The sequence below is a fragment of the Phyllostomus discolor genome, chromosome 3 (genome assembly GCF_004126475.2).
Source record: "Phyllostomus discolor isolate MPI-MPIP mPhyDis1 chromosome 3, mPhyDis1.pri.v3, whole genome shotgun sequence".
NCBI classification, from domain to species: domain Eukaryota; kingdom Metazoa; phylum Chordata; class Mammalia; order Chiroptera; family Phyllostomidae; genus Phyllostomus; species Phyllostomus discolor.
Genome location: NC_040905.2, coordinates 173,468,360 through 173,492,857, shown reverse-complemented (window position 1 = coordinate 173,492,857; position 24,498 = coordinate 173,468,360). Strand labels below are relative to the sequence as shown.

At 42.4% G+C, this 24,498-nt stretch overlaps 2 protein-coding genes and 1 long non-coding RNA gene across 8 annotated transcripts in view; 1 reads left to right on the top strand and 2 right to left on the bottom strand.

The window, feature by feature from the left end:
• GNA14 (G protein subunit alpha 14) overlaps positions 1–8,856 on the top strand; it is a 161,876-nt gene extending 153,020 nt beyond the window's left edge. Inside the window, exons 4-7 of the mRNA XM_028530548.2 lie at positions 2,190–2,318; positions 3,992–4,121; positions 6,630–6,783; positions 7,775–8,856. Coding sequence (XP_028386349.1) covers positions 2,190–2,318; positions 3,992–4,121; positions 6,630–6,783; positions 7,775–7,965 — 604 coding nt within the window. The 3' untranslated portion in view covers positions 7,966–8,856. The remainder of the gene's footprint in view (positions 1–2,189; positions 2,319–3,991; positions 4,122–6,629; positions 6,784–7,774) is intronic.
• On the bottom strand, positions 388–19,397 carry LOC118499706. Of its 6 annotated transcripts, none has more exons than XR_004902225.1 (6): positions 17,309–19,397; positions 15,603–16,641; positions 11,120–11,452; positions 9,709–10,962; positions 4,397–4,608; positions 388–2,298 (listed from the first exon to the last, which is right to left on the bottom strand). It is a non-coding gene; the product is annotated as an uncharacterized LOC118499706 (long non-coding RNA). The 6 variants fall into 6 exon arrangements; XR_004902223.1 differs by having other exon boundaries at positions 9,709–11,452; positions 17,309–17,368; positions 17,529–19,397; XR_004902222.1 differs by having other exon boundaries at positions 9,709–11,452; positions 17,309–17,368; positions 17,533–19,397.
• A 719-nt stretch (positions 19,398–20,116) lies between these two features.
• Positions 20,117–24,498, bottom strand: part of VPS13A (vacuolar protein sorting 13 homolog A) — a 217,331-nt gene continuing 212,949 nt past the window's right edge. The window contains exon 72 of the mRNA XM_036021769.1: positions 20,117–23,576. The gene's annotated coding sequence lies outside the window, so the exon portion shown is untranslated. The remainder of the gene's footprint in view (positions 23,577–24,498) is intronic.

Genomic DNA, 24,498 nt, shown 5'->3' with positions numbered 1-24,498 from the left:
TCTCTCCTTGCCCTCACCCGCCTTTCCTCACCGTGTCCTGAGCTTTTGTCCTTTTCAATGAGGCTAAATCCAAGCTGAGGTTCCCTTGGTGGAACTGATCTCGTTTGGGTTGCTGAAATGATCTGATTTAAATAAGGACTGCCTCTGCCTCTGGCTTCTACTTCCCTCCTCTCCATATCCCTTTGCCTTCTGGCTTCCTGGTCAGTGGACTCCAGGTCCAATTACCCTAAAATCTAAAATCAGTTTAGACCTCACTGCTATAGGCCGTCGCTGGCTGGTCTTGTGCTGCCCTCTAGTGGGCACCATAGGCTCTGCGCAGGGAGGAAGCTCAGTCCTGGAGTCCTTTGTTTATTGACTTGCAAAGGCCTACACATTTTTTTTCCCCCAGCATCCATAAAGCTCTGGTTTTAAATGTTATCCTTAGGGTAAAAAAAAATAAATAGATGGTTCTGCATGCAAACTATTCCAGTGAAATCACAGAATTTCATTTTCTTAAGAATTTCCTGTGGTGCTGCCTCAGTCAGCCAGACCACTGGGCAGTTTAATCAAGGTCCTTCTTAAAGAAACGATTCCTGCTTCTGCAGCTCAGCTCCTAACCCCTTGGCCCACATCCCTTCCACCTTCTGAGGGCCCCGAAATCCTTTCCTGAGACATGCCCTTCCCTTCAGGAGCTGTCATTGCCCTCTGAGCTGGTGTGGGGGGCGACTCACTCCCATCCTCTGGACAAGGCAGTGAGCGGGAAGGGAACCTGGAATCTTACCTTTGGCACTGGTCCCAGGCTGAGAGTCTACTCCATTAACCAGGCTGGGGCACTGAGTTTAGGAACGTTTAGGTACAAAGCAGGAAAAGGGAAGAAAAGAAGCCCCACCCACGAAGGTGTTGGATGGGCACAGAAAAGAGCTGGAAGGGAGGTTAGTGTCCCAAAAGGAGGGCAGACTGCCTGTGACAGCTGGGGAGCCAGGGACAGCCCCCCCATCGGCCAAGGCATCCCTGGCTCTTTCTTGAGAGCCTAGCGTCATTGCTTCGGTGGAGGGGAGGGGCTGGGGCTCTTGATGCAGATCCCTTTGGAAGAGACCCGCGGGAGCTGCTATAAAGTTCAGTGGAGCCCTGAACACTGTGGCAAGTGGGAGAGGGCTGTTGGAAGTGACTAGGTTGGTGGACAGAGCTGCAGCAGCAGAGATAAACCCAGACAGCTGCCCCGCCTTTGGAACTGGTGAGACCTGAGACACTTGTGTGTTTCCTTGGTCCAGGCCAGCGGCTGTCATCCCCTCTGCCAGTCACATCTGCATATTTGGACAGGCATTCATTGCACAAAAAACATGATGCGTGCCTGCTGAGGGCCAAGGTGCTGCAGGCGCTGAGGTGAGGGGGGCAGGTACAACCAGTGCTCTCTAATGCTGAGGAACACACAATCTGGTGGAACAAGAGAGGTGTAAAGATCACACATACAGAAGTCAGTGCCGATTAGCTGCAGGGTCATGTATGGGGCCCAGAGTGGTCTCAGAGCGCTGATGGGCTTGGAATCTCCAGCTCTGTCATTGGCCAGGGTCTGAGTTATTTTACTCAAAGATGCCTTTTTTAAAGGCTTATTTTTTTTAAAGTACCCTCTTGTTTTACCACAGAGAAGGGATATGTTTTAAGCTCCTGGCTTTCTTTAATATATGGCAAAAAATCATCCAAGACAATTTTTGGTTTATTTTAGATGTTTAATTTCTCTGTGTAACAGGAAAACTTTTTCTTGTTATTATTTGGAAAGAACTTCCTGTTGGCCTGTTTCATGCCTTCATATTTTCTTAGAAACTCTAATTCATTGAGCAAAGCGTTTGGGAGCAGCATCTGTATTCTATAATCTTGGACGAGGGCGAGTGTGGGAGGGGGAAGGGCCTTGGAAGGCGGAGGGCAGATTCCAGCATCCCCTTCCTTCCCGCCCTGCTGTCTCTCTCACGCCCAGATAACGATCAAGCTTAGATCCAGGAGGAAGTGATGGCGGGGTCTGCAGATTTCCCAGAAGGCTCATGAAAGCTTCTGATCTATACTCCCTCTAAAACAGCTGTAGGAGAGCCGGCTCTCGGAGTCATGGATGGAACCCATGAATCTGAGTGGGGGTTGCTCTGAGTCGGGGTGGCTTCCCTGGGGTGGGAAGCTCCTCCTTTCCCTAAAACGAATCAGTGCGTTCTCTCATGTCACAGTTACTTGAGTGACATTGACCGGATCGCCGTGCCGTCGTTTGTGCCCACGCAGCAAGACGTGCTTCGTGTCCGAGTGCCCACAACCGGCATCATCGAGTATCCCTTTGACCTGGAAAACATCATCTTCCGGTAAGGATGTCTCCCTGACACGGCCCATTAAGAATTTGTCTGTGCAGGCTTAGAAGTCCCCAAAAGTCTTTGTATATACCTTGTTCCTAAAAGGGGTTCTCTATCCTTCAGAACAATATGCCCCCTCCACTGCAGGGTATTCAGAATTCCGGTAGGTCTCAAGTCCTAGTATAGAGAGGAGCCCACCTTCCTATTCCCTCTGGGGATGACGCGTCTCTATACCGACATTGGGGACGATTCTTACGTGTAGCTCCCCTGCCCCCAACACACACACACAGAGATGGATACTTCTGTAACCCGCACACCAAATATACTGAGGTTGCTTTCATAAACTTGAAAATATTTCTCTTCCCTTCTCCAAGATTTATCCTAAAAAAAAAATAATAACTAAGAATCAATACAGAAATGTGTATTAAAAATTGTTTCATACAAACTATTTTCCAGCTAAGAATTTTCACATATAAATCTATTAACTTTGAGGATGATTTAAGTAGGTCTTCATTGCATTTAATTATAGCAAAAGATGAATAATAATATGGCACATATGCACAGCACTGACAATTCCCAAGCACTTTTGTACCCATTAGTTCCCTTGTTTCCCCTGACAGTTATTAAACACGAGTGGAGACAATAGGAGTCCAGCCCTGCCACACCCAGGTCCTGTCTGCAAACCTGGAGCAGTGGGGAGCCCTGGGGCCAAGTCCCTGGAGGTTCTGTGTCTTTGCGAGCACTCCCCCAGTGCTGTGTGCGCATGAGCTTATCTCAGCCTTTTCGGCATCAATGCCGCTTCAACTTCCAAAGCCAGTATCTGGTCCACAGATGTATTCTCTTTGGCTGACTTGGTGTTTTAAAAAACTTTTGGGCCAACATTTACAATTTGGGCTGTTTTACTTAAAACATGTGGTATCTAGTTTCTCTTGAAAAGCTGGCGGATCTGGTCACAGTGAGCCTGGATTTTCGTCCCCAGCGGCTGGCCTCAGCTGTGTGGCCCCTCCAGAGGGGCCCTTGGACTCCCCCCCTTGCGTGCTGCCCTCCTCTGCGGAGGTCCACGTGACTCTCATCAACTGCTGGACCCCAAAGCCTTCAAGTGTGGGACTGACCCTTTGGCTATGAGTCCCTGCAATCTTTCCTGCAGACACTTGGGATTTCCTTTGTCAGAGGGCACTTTTTACACACCACACACCTTTAGAGGGAAGAAGGGGCAGCGTGCACCTACAAAGGACTGGGGGATAAATCGGAGGAGCCACGGCAGCAGGAAGGGGCCGAGGCCTGGGGAAAGCTGAGCAGACCTGGCAGACGGCCTGCCTTTCTGCCCCTCCATGGCTGGTGCTGCGGCACTCCAGTGGGCAGAGCGACGCCCGAGTGGGCGCTTGTGCTTTCTGCCTGGACGATGGCAGTTTCCTACCGAGTGTCCCCAAGCAGGCTCCACCTGAGTGACCTCTGATTTCAGTAACTTCAGTTACATTGTCCTCCTTTGCCAGGAATCTCCTGGTGGTTCCTCACTGCCTAAAGCAGCGGTGGTCAAACATTTCCATCTTAGGACCCCTTTCCACTCTTAAAGAATCCTGAGGAACCTAAAAAGCACTGACTCCCATGGTATCATGATTTGTGCTCCTTTTCTCCAAAGAGTCAGGTGTTCTACCCTTTGAGAGATCTGTATTTCTGCTGAACAGGATGGTGGATGTTGGCGGCCAGCGATCTGAGAGACGGAAGTGGATTCACTGCTTTGAGAGCGTCACCTCCATTATTTTTTTGGTTGCTCTAAGCGAATATGACCAGGTCCTGGCTGAGTCTGACAATGAGGTATGCCAGGTGGGGAGTTTGGTTGGCTGTGGAAAACAGAGATCTCTTTTTGTAGCTTGCAAAAAGCCAGCCGGCTGCGCCACTAGACTCCATTACTGAGGGTAAGCTGTCTTGCTCCTCAAAGTGGAGGCCGTGGGTGAGAAGCACAGACAATCCCTGGATGCTCGTTAGAAATGTGGACCCTCTAAGTCAACCCAGACAGAATAAATCAGAATCTGCATTTTAACCAGATCCCAGGTAACTCACACACACACGCAAGTTTGAGGATCGCTGACCTGGAAACCCGGTTCTCACAGCTGGGTGCGCACTGGAATTCCATGGGTGCCTGATGGAAAAGCCTGGGGCCTGGATTCAGCCTGAGACGCTGATGTAACTGGCGGTGTGTGCGGCCTGAGCGTGGGATCCACTCTAACATGCTGCCAGGCTGGGGCCGCTCCAAAGCACTGGCTCTCGGCCTGCGCTGCGTGCTGAAATCCCTTGTGGAGTTCTGAAAAAAGAAATACCATCTTTTGGACCCCACAGTGGAGATTCATATTGCTGGGTCTGAGGTCGGGGGCATCTTTTCCAAGTCCCCTAGGGCTGCGAATGTACTGCCAGAGTTGAACAATGCTATTTCTAATAAACTTGACCCGAGAACAGGCTTCCCACCCTCCCCGGCCCTCCCGCGCCAGGCCCCTGGCTGAGCTGGCAGGAGGAGTGGCGCCAGACGCTTGCAGCTGTTCAGGGGCCTCCTGGACAGCGTCTGCCCTCCACTTCCCCTGAAGGGACTAGCGCAGGGCAGCTGGGACTGATCCACCTCACCGGGCTTCAGGGCCCTCTGCAGGGTCCACAGCGCTGGCTGGGGCAGGCTCCATTAGCTGGACCTGCCCGGAAAGTGACACTGACCATCACAGTCACTTCTTTGTGAGGATGGGGGAGTTTTCTGTGGGATGGCATTATCCTCCCATCGTCTTTTCCCCTACCCTTCACAAGTCCTCTTGACTTTGAAGAAACATGTCTCTTGCTTCTAGGGCATAAAAGTAAATCAATAAGGAAGTCTGTCCAGGATTAGGTAATAACTAGGAACAAATCATATCTTGTATTTCTTGAGAGCAGACTTTTCTCTGAGGAGCACAGCTACATTAGCTAATTAGTGGACGGTTAACCCACTTACTGGTGTCATTGTGTGCAGAAGAATAGGATCTTGGCTGCCACCCAGCTCTTTGGGTGAAGAAATTTTTTAAAAAGGAAAGTCCTCAAGTTATTAATATGAAAAATTAGCTCCAAATTTGTCTCACGAAACTCAAATGATTACTCAGACGTGCAAGGGACAAGTACTAAAAAACTTCAGCCTGATGTGCTAAAAAATTAAAGTTTCTCCTCTCCTAAAAAAAAAAAAAACCCACAAAGTGTCTGGAGGGAAATTAAGTGGTGGTTGCTGCTCCAGACTCTCCCCTTCTGGCTGCAGATGGGGCTGCAGCCCCGCAGTGTGCTGCATAGAAGCTGCTTTTTCCATGTTGTATTTCCTCAGAGGTTATTATTGATAAGATCATAATAACTTTTAAAGAAGCTTTAAAAGCCAAGAGGGCTTACTGCTCTGGTAATAAATTCCAGATCTTAATCCCCAAAAATATATTGAGGAGGAGAATGAGCCCATGTGTCTGGGAGTTGCAGGGGAGTGGAGATTTATTATACGTCCCTCTGGGCTTTGATGTTTTTCAGAACTCCCGAAAGGGAAATTCTTGTTTCTCTCCTCTTAGAAACACTTGAGAGAGAGCAGAACGCTATCTAGAACCATTATTGTCACCAGATAAGATTTGTCTGTGCCCCATCTGCTCTCCATAAATTAGGAACAATTAGTATTTTCTTGCCAATGTCTAACGCTCAGAAATGTTACTGTCCGTCCTTCTGCATTAATTTCTACCGTTATACAGGCTTGGGAAAATATTTAAGTTTTGTGACCAGCGGTGTGCCCATCCATAAGCTAGGGGCCCTGCTCCCCAGGCAGAGCGCACCCCCTGTCACCGGTGTGTGAGGTGGGGCACAGGGTCTGGGCTTGGTAGCACTGGCTCCCTTCTCTCCAGTGTCTGGCATTTCTGAGGGTGGTGGCCTTGCTGGGAGAGCACCTCTTCCTCTCGTTGTTCCCTGACACCCCATCAAATGGGTTTCTCAGGTGTGAAATTGTGAACTTCCCTCGTTTGGTAATCCCAGTAACTGGCACACTAAACTTTTGTCAAATATGGGTAAAGGCCCTCTTTCTCCATGTTACACAAAAGCCTTCCTTATGTCCTCGCACTTCAGTTTGGGGCCAGACTGAGGTGCTACGGGAGAGCAGAGCCAGAGGGGTTGACCGGTGAGGTGGGGGCAGTGGCATGCCAAGGGCCCACGAGTTCACCAGCTTCAGCAAGGACAGTGACCCCAGACCGCGCTGGGTAAGAGGTCAGACAGATAGAACCAGGGATTCTAACTGGTTGTTTCTAATGTACTGCCTTTCTTTCTAGTTAACCGAAGTGCCTTTTTTCTCACTAGAACCGCATGGAAGAGAGCAAAGCGTTATTTAAAACCATTATCACCTACCCCTGGTTTCTGAACTCATCTGTGATTTTGTTCTTAAACAAGAAAGATCTTTTGGAAGAGAAAATCATGTACTCTCATCTAATTAGCTATTTTCCAGAATACACAGGTGGGTGTCCATCTTGTCGACCCTGCTGACCTCAGTCCAGGGTTCTTAATGTGACTCACGGGCCTCCCCATCTGCCCCTAACTGACGTTCTCCCCATCCCTTTGAACGAACCACCAGCTGCGTCATTGTGTGCGTTCAGCTCCTCACATGCCTCTCCCAGCGCCTGGAATACACTTTGCATGCTCCCTTTGTTAACTCCTCCGACCCTCACCTTGGCCCTCACCCCGCCCCCTCCCCAGGAGGTAGGTGCACCTGCTGCCCCCTCAGTAGCCCGGGCTCACCATGCTCTCCCTTCAGTCGGCTCCTGAGGACAGAGGCTGGGCCCGACTTGCCTCTGCTTTCCTAGTGTTGCGCAGAGCGCCAGGCACTTCTAATGTGCAGGCTAAAGTATGGCGGCCCTTGTACCAGGCCCAGGGCAGGCACTGAGTTTCTTTATACACATGACCGACCGCTCCGGGAGAGTTTATGACCTATGGCTAATTATTTCTAGTACTGGAGGTCTCAAATATTACCAAGTTTGACATCGATATTTAGAGTAGCAGTGTTTTAGCACTTTGCATTTTACTTCTATTGACTGCGTTGGCCATGTAGTATAGGAGCCCACAAGCTTCACAATCAGACTTGGGTGGCTAATACTGCTAGCTCCTGTGTTCATCTTTTTCCTTCTCCTAGCCCAGTTCTGTCTGCCTGAGTAAGAATGACCTCTCTTCAGAAGTGGTCCAGGTCAGAAAGTTAAATGGGTCACTATTTTCAACCAGTTGCCTTAAAGTACAATTTTTAGATACCAGTTGGCACTTTGAAATACTCTTTTAAAGGTTCATAATGAGGGATAATAAAAGATAATGCCCCAGGTAAACTATTTTCTAGAAGTAAGATAGCTTAAAGAAGGATCCCAAACAAGAACAAGAGGACAGTGGAACTGGTTTTGGGGAGGACCTGGTGTTGAGCTCGTATCTTTCTTCTTTATTCCTCTCACTGCCCTCGGGACCAGGCCCAAAGCAGGACGTTAAAGCTGCCAAAGACTTTATCCTGAAGCTTTACCAAGACCAGAATCCGGACAAGGAGAAAGTCATCTACTCCCACTTCACGTGTGCTACGGACACGGAGAACATCCGCTTTGTGTTCGCTGCTGTGAAGGACACGATTCTGCAGCTAAACCTGAAGGAGTTCAACCTGGTTTAAGAGCTGCGGCCCACTCCTCGCCAAGACGGGAAGGCAGGGCTGGCAGGCCCCGCATGTTTGATCTCTGAGTGCTTCTGGCATTATCAGCTGCCCAGCCCACCGGGCAGCGCCAAGTCCGTCTGCAGGCCACAGGGACAGAGATGGGTGAGGGAGCGTGTAAGATACTGGAGGTTAACAAAGCTTTGAAAAAGTCTTTATTCCAAAGTTGTTTTTATATTTCTTTTCTTGACTTTTGGCTGTAAGGTTTTGTGTGCTTTTTGAATTTGAGGTTTTATAGAGTTTTCAAAAGTCACTGTGATTTGCTGTTTCTTTTAAAATCAAGTGTGTTTAACAGCCATTGGAAAATCATGTAACAATGGGGCCTATTAATTTTAGATATCATGGCTTGAGGCCTCTAGGATTAGATGGGGTGACTTTTTAAAAAAAGTTGTTTTAAGCTTTTTATTAAATCTTATAATTTTGAGGCATTTTTAATTGTTTTTCTGTTTTTATGCTGAAAAGTATGATGCCTTTAACATGCCACCAAAGATTTTTAAAAGTGGTTCTTTTTGTGTGTCAGCTTTCTAAGCCAAACTAATGACTCTGTCAGTCCACTTAATTTGGTCTTGCCACAGTTTGATCACCAGGAAGCCAAAGCTGATGTAAGGCAAACAGGCTCCAGAGAGCACGTGCGGTGTTATACTGTTGGACAACGTGTGTGCGTGTGTGTGTGTGTGTGTGTGTGTGTACGTGACCAGGTCTTACACACTTAGGAAATGGCTGAAAGCCACAGTTGTGTAAGAAACGTGATGTAACCCTGCCAAAGTTCTGCTGGCCACCACAATGTGCCCTTTAAAAACCACGTGCGCTGTGCCTTTCTGAGGAGGCTGCAAATATACCATTCTGCCGTTAGCACTGTACGACGTGTTTCTTTAAGCTCATGGTTGATTTATGGTTCTGCTCCTAAAATGAAAATGCTGTAACTTTAACAGCTAACTACTCAGCAACTTCCTAAATGTCCTTATAGGAAAGGAAAAGTAATTTTACCCTTCCCTTTTCAGCCCTTGGCCGAGACCTGTTCCTGGATTCAAAGAGATTAACAGGAGGAAAACAAAAGGTTACGAATGTGGCAGGCCCCCTGTATCCATGGGAGACACCCGGGAAAACTGGGTACCTCTGTGAAGCTGCCTGGGCTATCACAAATTGTGTTGGGTTGGGGGTGGGAGAGGCCAGTTCAGGGAGGTTACCAGGAAAAGCACAGCAAAGAAGGGTAAGGTTGTTTTGTAGATTTAAGTTGGAGCCTTTCCCATTGCTAAGACGAGTTCTGATGCAGAGTCATCGATCCTCTTCCAGGTACTGAGAGGGAAACGCCTTTACAAATGGGGAGATTTCTGTTATAATAAGTTTCCCTTACAAAAGGGTCACTACTTCCACATTTTCAGAACTTTTCCTGTGTCTGCTATTTCTTAAAAATAATCAGCTTGCCCTGGCTGGCGTAGCTCAGTGGATTGAGCTTGGGTTGAGAACCAAAGCATCACCGGTTCGATTCCCAGTCAGGGCACATGCTTGGGTTGCAGGCCACAGCCCCCAGCAACTGCACATTGTTGTTTCTCTCTTTCTTTCTCCCTCCCTTCCCTCTCTAAAAATAAATAAATAAAATATAAAACAAAACTCTGAATTGAAAAAATAATAATCAGCTCAAAAAATCCTTATGCTAAAGAGGCACATTTGGGGGTGGTGTATTCTGCTCCCCTCCGGTCTTACCTTTGAAACGTCACGGGTGTTTCACAGTCCAGAAGCTGAGTTGATAGACAGCTGTGTTCTTTCCCTGAACCAGTCTCTCAATCTTGAGAACAGGTCAGTTCAGTTAAACATTCATTTCTTATTTCAGGAGGAGGTATTGCAGGTGGGGTCCCACAGTTAGGCCTGTGTGGTAGGAGCAATCAGATATGTAAAAAGAGGCATTTCTATGGAAACGAGAGAACACAGAGTTAATGGTCGTGTGTCTGACGTCACTGGGTGCTCAGGTAAACCGTCTCAGTGGCCCGTGCAACACAGGCAGGAGGTGTCTGAACACCAGCTACTGTGACCATTTAGCTGAAGTTTCTACCAACATGTTCGAATTCTGTTTGCAGGGGTTTGGGAAACTCTTTTGCAAAAACAACACAGTAACTTCTGTAAATGAAAAAGGTTTAAAAATGGCAATGGTTAAAGATTTGATGAGAGTTCATTATAAAGCAGTTGACCAACAAATTTGGTCATTTCTGTGACATACCTTTTCAGATAACTAGAATTAGAAGTGATAACACATCAGGATATACAAGATTTCTAGTAATTTCATGAAATTTGTTCTTATTGATTCTAACTCGAAAGAGTGGGGGAAAATGGAAACATTAATTTGAAGAGTTGTAGCCAGATTAATTGAGGATATTAAAAGAATTCAGGATCCAGTCCAGTTTATAGGTTGAAAATGACAGGACAATTAACAGGACTAGAATCAGCCTTCAGATGCATTATAGTTTCTACCTTAGCATCATTTTCTCTCATCCCATCTTTTTTACCAAAGATAATTACAGCAAAACTAATTTGTTTTCGAAATAAATCCAGTCCCAATAAACTTGGCCTGATTATTTACATAAGTGCAGCAAGAACAGTGACCAGATACAGGCATTTTAAAATCTCTCTGCTGGAACTTTGCATAAGGAATCTCAGGTTGTATCACAGCGAAGAATCCGAGCCAAGGTCTAGCCTTCACACTCTGCCTGCAATACCTATCTATCCGTTTGGACCTCTTCTCAGTCAAGGTCCCCCACATATCCTGAGATTCCCACATGTGCCGAGAAGTGACCTTCCAAACCTGGTGAGGCTGCCAGGAACCCTATAAGCAAGGTACCAGGTGGCTTTTCCAAGGAGCTTTATTAAAACTCCTTAAAACTGGTCATACATGATTCTTCATGCATTCTCATGTGACTTTTCAGTCAAAGTCTTGGTAATAAAACCAGTGTTTCCAATTGTGTCCTGTTACAAGGAGAATAGGTTACAAGGAGAACAAGGAAATTGAACTTATGCAAATAACTATGTTATGTAAACAAGGATACTCCAAATTTCCAAATTCTGCAGGAATCAGGTAGAGAGAAGAAGAATCGTTTCATCTTGTTCACAAAGGTATACTTACCAAATTGCTATAAGTCACAGGTAGTTTAAGAGAAAAGTAAAGAGTTTCTTTAAATCTGGAAAAGCAAAACATTAAAAAAGTTATAAAAATAATCTTCCTTATTATTTCATTCAGTCCCAGATAACAAATTCTTTGAGTCCCAGGTAATACTTGCTGATCTTGACCTATTGTTAGCAGTTTTATGAGTCCATTTTTTCCCTAGAATTTTCCTGGTTGGTTCTTACCCAGTCCAATGGTATGACCTGAAAGTTAACCGAAACCTACACTCTTCAGAGTCCTTTCCATGAGTCTCCCTGAAGATGAGGCACTTTTGCAAAAGCAAAACAATAATTTCTGTAGATGACAAAAGAAAATGGTCATGGCTGAAAGTCTGGTGAGCGCTCATTATAATGCAATCAGCAAGGACATTTGGTTGTTCCTGTGACATACATTTTAAGATAGAGTTATAAGTGATAACATTATACTAGGACACATCAGGTTTCCAGGAATTTCATACAAATTCTGAAACACATATTAATAACATGTATCCATACAAATATAACCTCGAAAATTTTTGGCATTACTTATTTGCCAGTCCTTCCCATGTAATATAACAAAAACTTAATTCGTTCAATATCTCTTTTTATAAGGAGAGAGAAATCTTGATATGTTCTAGGGGTCCTCTGAAATATTGCAAGTTAGTTCAAGGTCAAATAGACTTAATTTAGAATTTGATTTTCAAAAGTTTTCCCAAAATAGCAAAAGTTTTGGGCATTTGATAAAATAGGATCACAAATCATTATGAAACAATACTTAATTATCCATTTAACCATAATGACAATAAAAGACTTTAAACACAGATACAGAAATTTATACAGTTGTAAGTAAAACTTAGCTCTTAATATTGAGAAGACTTGGTTTTCTTAAGTAATCAAACACCTGATAACTGTCTTAGTAAAATATAACATCTTTGCTTTTTAGGCTAATTACTTAAAAGCGTAAAAAAAAAAACCCTTTCATAATCTTTTATCAGGGACATACCAATAGTCCAAGAAAATCCGGTTGGCAGATGAAAAGAAAATTAAGTTTCAGTTTTGCATAAAAGTACACTATTGATATTAAAGCCTACACTTAAACTCTTATAATAAATTCATTCCGTTTTAGCTACCTTAATTACCCAAGGTTCCCGCTATGTCTCACTTCCCAGCTTTCTATGTCCATTATTTTGTCCTTTCTTCTCCTCTTCGCAGTTTTGAAGCAACTGGTTGTACTTTAAAAAATTACTTTCCCATAACAAAAATGTATCTTCCTGCCTCTAACTTTTTCTTAACCAAAAACACCTTACTTTCTGTGTATAGAGAGATATTTCCCTTACTATTTTTACATTTCATTACATATAATGATTTGAATTCCCAACCTTTGAAACCTTAACTTCTATAGAAAATTAAGAAGTAAGCAATTTTGAACTGCTATGCACTAATATTATGTAGATCAGCAAATTTGTTAATAAACTTCATAATTTCATAAAAAGAATATGCTTTTTTGTAGTACATTTTCTCAATGTAGCACAAAATATGTTTACTAACATACCCAAATATGTTTAGTTTTTTTGTAATAAGAAGCCAAGAGTGGCTAAAACTAAATTCAGTAATTCATGTTTTCAGTATTTTATCTTATTTGAAAATGATCTAAATATTGAATGAATTTCCATCATTGAACTTGGCAAAATTTTAAGGTTTCATGTTACCAAAAAGACCTGTAAGCTTCTTTAAAGCATAAATGCTATAAAACTTCATAATTGTTTAAAAATTCTTTGGACTTACATCTATTTAATTCACTGTTCTTAGAAATCGTGTTTAGATTAACTCTTGAAAATTTCATGAAACATTAAACAAAGTTACCATCATCCTGTTATTTTTCTTGGTGACAAGTTTTGTAACAGAGAAACATGAACCTACTTGACTAATAAAGCATGTCTGCATTATATCTAATTCGGACAACTCTGAACATGTCTATTTTAAACTGACTTAAACTTTTACTTACTATTTCTCCAGATGATGTGGACTTCAGAAACATTTGAATTAATTTCCATATTTCTAAGAGTCTAGAAATACTTATTTTGTATAAGCACATATTAAAAAAATTTTTTTTAATCCTCACCAGAGGACATTTTTTCATTGCTTTTAGAGATAGAGGAAGGGGAAAGAGGATTTTTTTGAGAGAGGGGAAAGGAGGGAAAAAGAGAGGGAGAGAAACATCAATTTGAGAGAGAAATGTTGACAGGCTGCCTCTTGCCCATGTCTGACTGGGGACCGAACCCTCCACCCAGGCATGTGCCCTGACTGGGGATTGAACCCTTAGTCTTTAGGGGTATGGGGTGATGCTCCAAACAACCGAGCCACACCTGCCAGGGTATAAGCACACCTTTGTAAGTCAATTGAATAGAGCTCTTTTACAAATGAACTTAGGCCATATCATCTGGAGGTAGAAAAATATACATCTACAACGTATATATATACTCATAGACATACATAAACATACAAAACAGAGACCTTGTAGCTACTATGCAAAATTTTAGCCATGAATCAGGTATAGTAATACAAAACTCACTAGCTTCTAAAAAGACAGTTAGATAGAAATTGTGTTTCTGGAAAATGGACTAAGTTCAATTTACCTGCTCAAAGGGCTAAAACTTCTTAACATATATTTATGGAGAAGGCACAAGTTTTCTTCTGCCCAATTTCTAAATAGCTCCTTTTCCTCTTCTGATAAGAATCATCTCTTTAAAGTTTGTATTTAGAAGCATCAAAGATGTCTTGAAAGTGCTAACAACGGGGGTAGAAAATTTCAATCTCAAAGGCACACAGAAAGCACCCAAGTTTCCTCCAAGGAATTTTGGGTATATTTGCCTATTATCAGATACCTAGAGTCATTAATTTTTCCCCTTCTTAAGAGCAGAACAGTTCTGTCAGCAATGTCCCAGTCTTTTACAATGTCTGCAACGCTTTGAGATGAAGAGGGGAGCCTTCTGGGATTGGAGGATAGGTGGACTTGGCACTGCTAGTAGAACTGCATTTCTGGTTTGGTAAAGACGTGTAAGGCAGACACAGTTGTTTCCGATGCCCCAAAGAGTGGGGTGAGCCTGAATAATATCATGGGGCTTGCCTGCCTGTCCAACTACATTACCTTCAATTTGTTTCTTTAGATTAGGGAGATTTCCATCCCAACCAAGACAGAAATCAAGGATTCCGATCCTGTGCTCTGAAATTTCAGGGTTTAACGCAGTATGCCTTTGTAAAGTCTGTATAAAGTGTTCAAGAAAGGCCTTCACGTGCTCTCCTTTTTGAGCATACAAATTCAACCTCAGACAGACTCACTTTAGGGGGAAAGCCTCTATTATTGTTTCTATCAGTCCCAGAACATTAGCTTCCAGCTGTTCCATTTCCTGGTTATTTGTAGGAGGGGCTGGGAGAAACTGGGGCCATCTGTGTCCTCTGGGAGGGCATCTCCCTAGGAGCTGTCTGGCTTGTCAGGTATCTACAGGACAATTGTGGGTGGGACGGACACCCCTGAGTTCCTGGGAGAGGGGCTGTGCACACGCACTGGTCCTTCTCTGTTCTCAGTCTGGTAGGATCTTCTGAAAGTGCAGGCGAGAAGGACTTTGTAATCTCAACTTGTTAAGAGAGTCCCTAAGGCCACGTGCCATGCTCTTCCATGTCCTCTTTTCAATTTGATCATGCCATAGGGGCCAATAGGACAAATGTTTAGGAAGTGAGCTCTCTAAAAGTTTTCTTAACTAGCAATGTTATTTCAACTTAAAGGTTATCAAGGTTCAATTTAAAGGATCCATTGTCAGGCTATTGATGAGTAGGATCTTTAATGGTAAATTAATTCCATTATAGCAACTCAAACCAAGGAACTTTTTTATGACTTAACCATGGACACAAGATTCATCCCTAAAGAAAATGCAAAAGATGCAGCCCTCACAAGATCCAGAAAGCCCACTCCCAGGGAACAAAAGGCCCCTTATGGCCCAGGACCCCATAAGACAAACACTCCTGAGGGCTGGCTCTACGGGACAACAAGAATGCAGTTGTCCCTCTGTGTCTCAGATTCTCAGCCTATTCAGTTCTCTGCCAGAGACGAGCCCATACTTGCATCTTCCGGCTGGTGGAGACCAGAGAGAATTCTTGAACTGATCAAAAAGCCAAGCTCTTAAGATACAGAATAAGATAAAAGGAAAAATCTCATCTGGCCAGTGGTTTTCATCCTTATAACAAATGATACAAAGACACAGACAACAGAAAACATCTCTGGGAGGAAGGGGGTCAATGGAAAACAAGAGTACTAATACAAATCTTTTCCAGAATCTCTTCACTAGTCCATACAAATAGTTTCCCTGATAATCTAAATTATGGAAAGAAATATACAGGTGGAATTTTCCCTTCCTCTCCACACCAGGCAGCACGGGGACTCGGGGGAGCTGACCAGTAGCAATTCATACCTTTGCTGGCTTCAGTCAGTTTTCCAGGGTCCTATCTGCAGGCTCCAGAGCGAGAAGGGTATCTCAGCAGTTCCCATGACGGCTTGCCAAACTGTACGTGGGGAAAAATGATTTTCCCTCTACCCTTTCAGGTTCTTGACTGAGACCCACTCCTATGTAATAAAAGACAGATTATGAGAAGAAAAACAGAAGTTTAATAACATATATACCTGTGTTATATAGGTATATATACCAATACCTCCTGTGTACATGAGAGACAACCAGGAACACTGATTAACTCTCTAAAAATGGCCCAAGCCATCCCCTTAAATACCTGCTTCAGGTAAAAACACAAGAAAGATGTTGTGGGGCCGGGGAGGGGAGCAGTGGGAAAGGCCAGTTAAGGGAGGTTACCAGAAAAAGCACAGTAAACAAGAGTAAGGTTGTTTCGAAGATTTACAACCTTACTCTTGTTGGAGCCTTCTCCATTGGTAAGAGTTTCTTGTCATTTCGAGTCTCCTTTTTTAGGTACAGAGAGGGATTACAAATGAGATTTCTCTCATAAATGTAAATTCCCCTTCTGAACATATAACTTCTACTAGGTTTCCAGAGCTTTTCCTGTGTTTGCTGTTTCTTAAAAATCATCAGCTCAAAAAAAATGCTTACACCAGAAAGGCATATTTTGGAGTGGCATATTCTGCTCCCCTTCATCCGCCAAGGCCAATCTGCATTCATTTGTCACGCTATGTTATATTCCCATAGTAGCTGCCTCAGAAAGCAGAGGCAGAGTCACCTGGGAAGTGCAGGGTGCTTCAAAGGAAAGGCCCAAGATGCTTTTATCCCGCTTTGTATTTGAAGATGCGCACACATATACAAACACTCAAACACATGCACATCACTTAGGGATTTAAGGTGTGACATGTCTTACTTCCAGTTGGTCTACAGAATGCACCCAGGTCAGTTATGTTTTGGAAGGAATGATGTGTCAGCATTGCTGTAACTGGACTAAGCCTTCCCCTCAGCCAGTCAGGACTGTCAGGTTCTACCTCCAAGTGTGAAGCTGTCAAAGAAAAGTGCGGCAATGTTGGAGAAGATAGGAATTATGCTTGTATCTACCACAGCAACATTAAGCTTTACAAAGTGACTTTCACTCAAGAGATGAATGTAAAAGCCAGAGTTTTTAGGGAACCTGAGAAACCGATATTAAAAATTTATCTGCAATAGTAAAGGTTCAGAAACAGCCAGGGAAATTGACACCAGAGAACAAAGAGATGGGGAAGTAGCTCTTAAGAAATATAACAAACAAGCCCTGGCTGGCATAGCTCAGTGGATTGAGCAAGGGCTGCGAACCAAAGCATCACCGGTTCGATTCCCAGTCAGGGCACATGCCTGGGTTGCAGGCCACAGCCCCTAGCAACCACACATTGATGTTTCTCTCTCTCTTTCTCCCTCCCTTCTCTCTCTAAAAATAAATAAATCTTAAAATAAAAAAGAAACAGGAGCATAGATACAGAGAAATGTTTAAAAAAAAGAAATATAACAAACAAAAATCAGGACAATCCTGGGAAGGGGGTGGGCACCCTGCATTAAATAACATGGACTGCTTCTGACTATCCAATTACTAAGAAAAGGATTCAAGAGAATCAGTAGTCAGGGGAATTAAAAAATGTGGGATTTTTTTTAAAAAGTTACTTTCTAGCATTGAGTTATTGTTATTTTTAATTTACCTTTGGCTGACAAAACATACAAAAAGATGATGGCTTTCAATCACTTCTATTGCAGGAGGGCTGTCAAATAAATCATAACAAAACGTAGTGAAGCATTTTCTTATGTAAAGAAAAGGCTGAATTCTCCATGTCAGAGGTGAATTATTATTTCTGTCACTATTAATTCTGCAAGGAGAAAATTCTCTCCTAGCCCTTCTTTTAAAATATGCTCATTACTTACTTACTGTGGAAATGAGCCATCTGAAGTTTTCTGAGGCTGAGAGGCACAGTCTTGCTGCTTAAGAATTTAGAAGAATTTCCATTCAAGCTTTTGGTCAGCAAAGATCATGTAGGCTGGAATGCTGTTGGCTGGCTGCTTTGACTGAGAAATCAGGATCTTGGGCAATCTGTTAGTTATCCACACTTATTTAGGCTTCAGAGAGGGTAGAGATTAGATGGGTGAGGGAAAGTTCATTGGTAATGTTTCAAGTTCAATTCAGTTAACTAAAAACAGAGACAGGCTGAAAATCAGAAATCTTTATTTTACTGAATTTACTTGAAGAAGGTATACATAATTAAACCAGGCAATCATCTGGCCAAGCAATTTAATTCTACCAATAGCAATAAATAATTATTATTTAGAAAAGTTAGTCATCAGCAAGCCCAGACAAACAATTTTCAGGAAAAAAAAAGATGACTAAGGTAAATTTCAAGAGGAAGAACTTCACTGTAAACATTTGTGCTTATAAATCATCTTATCAGAATACAGTAAAGCAAGGCAGAAACTGTGTAACAGGCAACAGGGCCAGGAGCCCACATAAAAGGGACACAAAAGTGAAAGAAATACTGCAGTGATACAGAAATAGATATTTAAAAAACTAATTATCATCATCAACAGCTATATTTTTACCAAAGAGTAAGCATTCCAAAACAGCACTTTTGGTCAATACAAAAATTAGTAAAAAGTATTTTTAAAGTGCACATTCCCTGAAACATTCATGTCCATATGTAATATATATATATAGATAGAGGTGATCACTTTAAAAAGTCTGTAGCAATCTAAATGACCTTGCAACAACCACCAGATATAATTTCTAATAGTTTGTGGGTGTGGAAATGAAATTATTGACACTGAGAACATTCCAATGTCATCTACACTTTCACTTGGATGTTCTTCAGTCCCCAAACCGGGGAATTTTGGGTAGCCAATGGTATGCTGGTGGTATGACGGCACAGCGAGAAACACTGGGGTTTTCCCAGGGGTTCTGTTTTAAGTGTGTTTCTGATGATTAGACATTTTATCAGGCCGCTCTCGCCGGGTTTCTTGTTACAAGGACGCCATGAGAAGGAACACAGCACGAAGGCATCAGAGCAACACTGAAGGAGTGGTGTTCAGTGTCAGGGATTTCCAGGTCGACAGCTGTCTACCACAGCAGGGGTTAAACTACAATGTAAATTAATCTGTATTTGTGTAAAGTAAAAAATGTTAAAATACACTCGTATTAAGCTATAAAATTTGAATTTACACTTATGTAGCAGTTTGAGTAACCAAAATATTTTTTCTTGGAAAATGTAATAATTTTTTTTAAAAGAAGTAATCTATAATTTTAAAGGGAAACTTTAAAAGATGATATGGAACAGTTTATTTTACCAAGGAGGAGAAAAAGTAAAAACTGTTTCAAGTAAAAAAAACATGAAGGAGGTTCGTAATAAAGTCAGACTGTCCTACTTGGGGCGCATCATGAGAAAGCAGAGTTCTTTGGAAAAGACAGTAATGCTGAGAAAAGCAGATGGCATCAGGAAAAGAAGAAAACCAAAGAGGGGGTGACCAACTCCATGAAGGAAGCCCGAGGCAGGAGTCCACAGGAGCTGAGCAGGGCTGCTGAGGACATGACACTGTGGACATCGCTCGTTCACAGAGTCACCAGGAGTCAGAACTAACTCAAGGGCAAGTGACCAACACATAAGATCCAGCATCCTCTTAGTACGTGTGTTGACCTGCTTCTAGAATAGCCCTGAAACAAGTACTACTTTACACCAATTGTGGCAGAAAGAAAAGTGTGAACAGACATCTGCACTAAATAGCTGTTTTGGCCAATTATCAAAAATGGAAAACCAAAAGAGGAAACCCAATTATTTTCAGCTAAGCTGCACTGGCATATTTACAGTGCCCTTCAGTGAATGAGTATTTCGGCTCTACAAGGATGTAGCCTATGCATAAGCTCCCCATTTTTAAGGGCTTTTGCTATCTGTGTGATGAATGGGAAGGAAGATGAAGCAAATTCAACCTACTTAAAAGGAAAACTTCTGTCCCCAACCCTAGTCAAATGTTTTGTGGGAGGTTCAAACACATCAAGTTAAATGATAGCCTGTGGTCTTTTCTGGGTGCTGTTTGTAGATCTCAGTTTTCTATGCTTTTTCTGGTCCCACTGACACCTGGCAGCAGTGAGACCTGATACATACCATGAAAGCAAAACACTTTATCAACCAAACAACAGCTATCCTATCTTCTCACTCTGAAGACAAAGATGGTGCTCACAATCTGAAGTCTCCCTGGGTTGTAACCCTCCGCCCCTTACCTAAGGTCAGGCAGGCCCCACCAATTCACAATGTTTCAGCCATCACTGGCTGGCCCACGCCTCCTACAGCAATGGCTTTCAAGGTCTCTGGGGTTTTTTGTTTGTTTTTTTTTTTACCACAATTCACAGTAGGAAATGCCATTTTATATTGTGACTCAGTGCTCATAGTATATAGAGTATTTAACTGAAACAATATTTCAGGAAACAATGTCTGACCTTGTTCCATGCACTGTTCTTTTTTCCTGTTCCACTTTTAAAATGTACTGGTCTTCAGCTATTACATTGATATCATGGCCCGCTAATGGGTTAAGACTTACAGTTTGAAAAACACTGTCCTCGAGGATGGTGGCTGAACTTGAGAAAAGGTAAAAAGTAACGCCTCTGGGCCCTGGCCGAGTAGCTCAGTCGCTTAGAGTGCCAAGGATACAGGTCTGATCCCCCATCAGGGCACATGTAAGAATCAACCAGTGAGTGTGTAAATGGGTGGAATGGGTTGATGTTTCTCTCTTTCCCTTTCTCTCCTCCTGTCTCCCTCTCTCCCTCACAAATCAATAACATTTTTTTTTTAAAAAAAGGTAATGGCTCTGGAACTCGAACAGATTTCTCTGAATTGTGCTGGCTGGGGCATGAATGCACCCCGTCCCACATGGCTGCTTCCACTTTCAGGGTATTCAGCACACACTTTTCAGCTCCCACAGGCAAATTAACCTAGCACCTTCTCCCAGTCTTTTTCATACAGGGGCTATGGCTTGGCCTGAAGGATCAACTGATGACTGGATAACTAAGGTGCAGAACAGTCAGTACTGTGTACACTCCTCATCTTTTATCAGACAGAAATAGAATGCTATTTACAGGATATTTCCATAGGTGCATATTTATTCACTGGGATAATATTACTGCCACTACCATCAGGAAAAAATGTGAGAAATAATTATGATAGAAAAAGTTAAGAAAACTTTCTTATTTAAGGCCACAGGATAGTTGGAATGCATTAGGACTATGGAGGAGAGAGGGCCAGGGATGGGCTGCGTACAACCGGTAATGATTATTTAGGGACCAGAAAATAATGCAGTTGTACTAAACTGAGGATGGGACAAGTTCCAAAGTGTTGCTAACACTAGAGAAGCAGCAGCTGACACAGCTGACACTGTAATGGGGAAGCCACTGCAGAAGTGCGCATTCTTTGGTTCGGAGAGTATTTTGTTAATGTGAAGACATCACAAGCTTCGTTTTGTACCAGAAATCAAAGTTGCTATTTCTAATGATCACAGTTTTCTGGAGAAGGGCTGGTAGGGAACAGACACTCTGCTCTGCCTGGGGTTTCACATGATAATCACAAACCCGAATATATGCTGTGCTAGAGTTAAGGTCCTGGGGCTACAGCTAACAAATAGCACAAGGAACGGACATAATACTCAGAACCTCATTCCACAGCAGCTACCAAACAACAAGCTTCAAGTTCTCAAATTAAATGTAGTCAAGTATAATTCAGGGCAGATCATTTTCATTATAATAAGATTATGGACTCTGTAATAGTCAAGAAAAAAGAATACAGAATCAAATATATAATTGCAAAATGTTAAAAACACTAAAAAGACGGAGACGTCTGATCTACTGATATTCTCTGTTGAGAAGATGAAGACAATCTAAAACAAGGACAAACTACCACTCTTGACGCTGTGAGTCTTTCTACTTTAGAGACAGAAGTGACAGGAGGTGCTGACAGGCAGATGACTGGCAGAGAATAAGGAAAGACATTTTTGGGTTCTTACTGGTGAGGGAACAGGAAGGACGGGCGCACTGGCTCTGCATGGGTGAGGGTTAGAAGACCGGCTCCTGCTGGCCTCCAGAGGGTACTAGAATTTCTCTGCTAGTTTTTTAGGCTTTTCCCCCTTTACCATGGGACACCCAAGCAGTATGGGCCTGTATTCTTTTCTGAGAATAAACCATGAAACTGGAGTAGGTAATGAGGTACTTGGCTAATGGCACTGAACGGAAATCCAGTAAAGGAACATTTTTCAGACAAAGGCAATCTGCTGAGTTTTCTGACTACCTCTACTCCCAGGTTTCATTCTGAGGTACACAAAACTGAAGAGCTTAGCAACAGAAAATGTATATGTGACTTTGAACAAAGGTCATCAAGGGACCCCATAGTACCATGTAATTTGAAATATGTTATCTTTTGATTCAATTTATGTCCAGCAAAGAAAAAACATTCTGGGAGAAACTATTGATAGCAAGCAATATATCTTTATAATCATAGGAAAATCAACAGTACTGAGTGGCAGGATTTGGTCAGGAAGAAATATAATTACAGTCTGGCATGCTGTTTATTTTAGCTTTTACAACAAAGCAAGGGTTTGAGGAATCTGAGGAGCATTTCACAACCATTTACTAAACAGTCTCCAATCCCAAAAACAGTTTATAATAATTTTATGGCACATACAACATGCATCAAATACTCTGTATTGTTTAATAACTAAATAAGACACTGCACCATTTTCTTCCTGGTTCACAATCAATATTCATCCCCTTTCACTTGAGAAAGTCCATTAATATCAAGGTTTTTGAACAAAACCATGGAAAAGAACCCATGACCTTATTTTTACTAACGTGCTGCTGTGGTTTTTGTTTGATGAACTATAGGTTTAAAAGAATGATTCTCATTTGACTAACTATAGAGGAAGGAAAACCAGAAACTCAGTCTGTGACCAAGGGCACAGGTTACTGGGTTAGACTTTAGAATACATACATTTATTGGGGGAGGGGCTCTCTGCTCTGAAGCATAACTCCTATTTAAGGTGGTGGGAATTCTGTTTATTTCACATTCCCACTGAGTGGAAAGTTGGTACTGTTAAGGCTTCAGGAATATTCCTTCAAAGTTCAGTAATCTACTAAAAACGTGCCCTGGGTGAACCGAGTAGATCCCGTGGACATGGCTTGAGGATGTGTTTCTAAGGCTTTGGAGTTCTGAGACGGGCCTTCTCTTGTGTGGTATGACACTCATCTTTCAAGCCTTTCTTTAGAGGAGGCTTGAATAGCATCATTTAAATTGCAGTATATACATATAAAAAGGTTGTTTTTTATATTCATGCTGTGTATTTGAATTATAGTTCCAACTTATTCTTTATAAAAATAAGGAAAATAATACCAAAATATTTATCTGTAAAAAGAATTTCATGTTTCTAAAGAAACCACCACTCAAGTTCTCTTGATACCACTGAGGCAATGTTTGATTTGATCACTGATGTGATCACTCCCCTCACTTATTCAGGGAGTGTGACGTAAGCATGAGGAAGGTTTAAAGTGTAAACTAGGAATATTAAACTTAGCTCCATGTAAAGGCTAAATACAAGTAATTTCTCCACCATTGCAGAGAATCATCTGGAGCAAATACTTAAGATTTATAAAAGAAACGTTTCTTTTATAAAGTAATTAGAATTTTAACCTGATGCATGATTCAAGTTAGAAAGCCAGATGGAGTCCCAAAGAGTTGAAATATTTTAATCACATAGCTGTTTTACTTGATTCTAACTGACACGTATTTTTTTTATGTACTTGAAGTTACTTCTGCATTATTCTTCCCAAACAGGTTTTGGAAGGTATAAAGTGGCAACTGTAAAGGTTAATTACTGTGCGTCTTCAGGCAGTGTTCTCCATCAGGGGCTCGGGGAAGGTTCTCTCGCTTCTTCCAGCTTTGAGAGGATCCACTGTTGTAAGGAAATAAACCAATACTTGCTTACTTCAATGAACTTGCAATGAAACTCAATACGTAAAGAACAGAAATCTAAAAGCTGACTTTCCAGTTTAGTTAGGTGTATACTCATAGCCAACAGTGAAGTTCATCCTGCATAAGAGATCATTTACTCACGTAAATGGCCCACACAGCTCAGGGTCAACAGTACTAAGTTTTATTTAACAGTAAGAATAATGTCTTTCTAAGGTCATTGGACTTGAATGTTCATCTTCAGAATAAAAAAAGTAAAATGAACCATCCCGAGAGATGGAGTACCGTGGTAACTAGACTGAGTAACTCTAGCATAGTGTGAAAATTATCTATGCAAATTCTTTCCAACCTATACCAGTCCTGTATCACAAGCCTTGATGACTCCATGTATAGGATTCCCCTGATTAAGCAGGAGTAATTACACACTCTACAGTGGCTAGCGGTAGCACAGCAACATTCTTGAGCATTTTTAGTTGTTCTCATAATGTAGTATTTTCTGTTTTGAGCAGATGTGAAATTACAAACACAAATGCAAATGTAATGCAAACCTTTCTATCAATAATGTCTATTATCACTGGGCCTGTATGATAGATAAAAACCTTGGAGGTGATACTGGGGTTAGCCCATTCTGATAAACTTTGGCAGAGATATCTGTGCTTCTTTAACTTAAGGAGAACCTAGTGGGCGTAGCTCTAGGCAGGATAAGTAGAAAGAGAGAACCGAGCTAAGCAGCCTTCTGTGGATGTTTCTGGCAAAGCAGGAGATTAAAAACAATCCTTTTCAGATAAAATAATGCAGTGACAGAGATTAAATGGAAAATGTATTACAGAGAAAGTGAAACAGGTGGTACTGCCCTTCAGCACCATGAAAGAAGACAGCTTGAAAGGCATCCTATTGTCATGCTC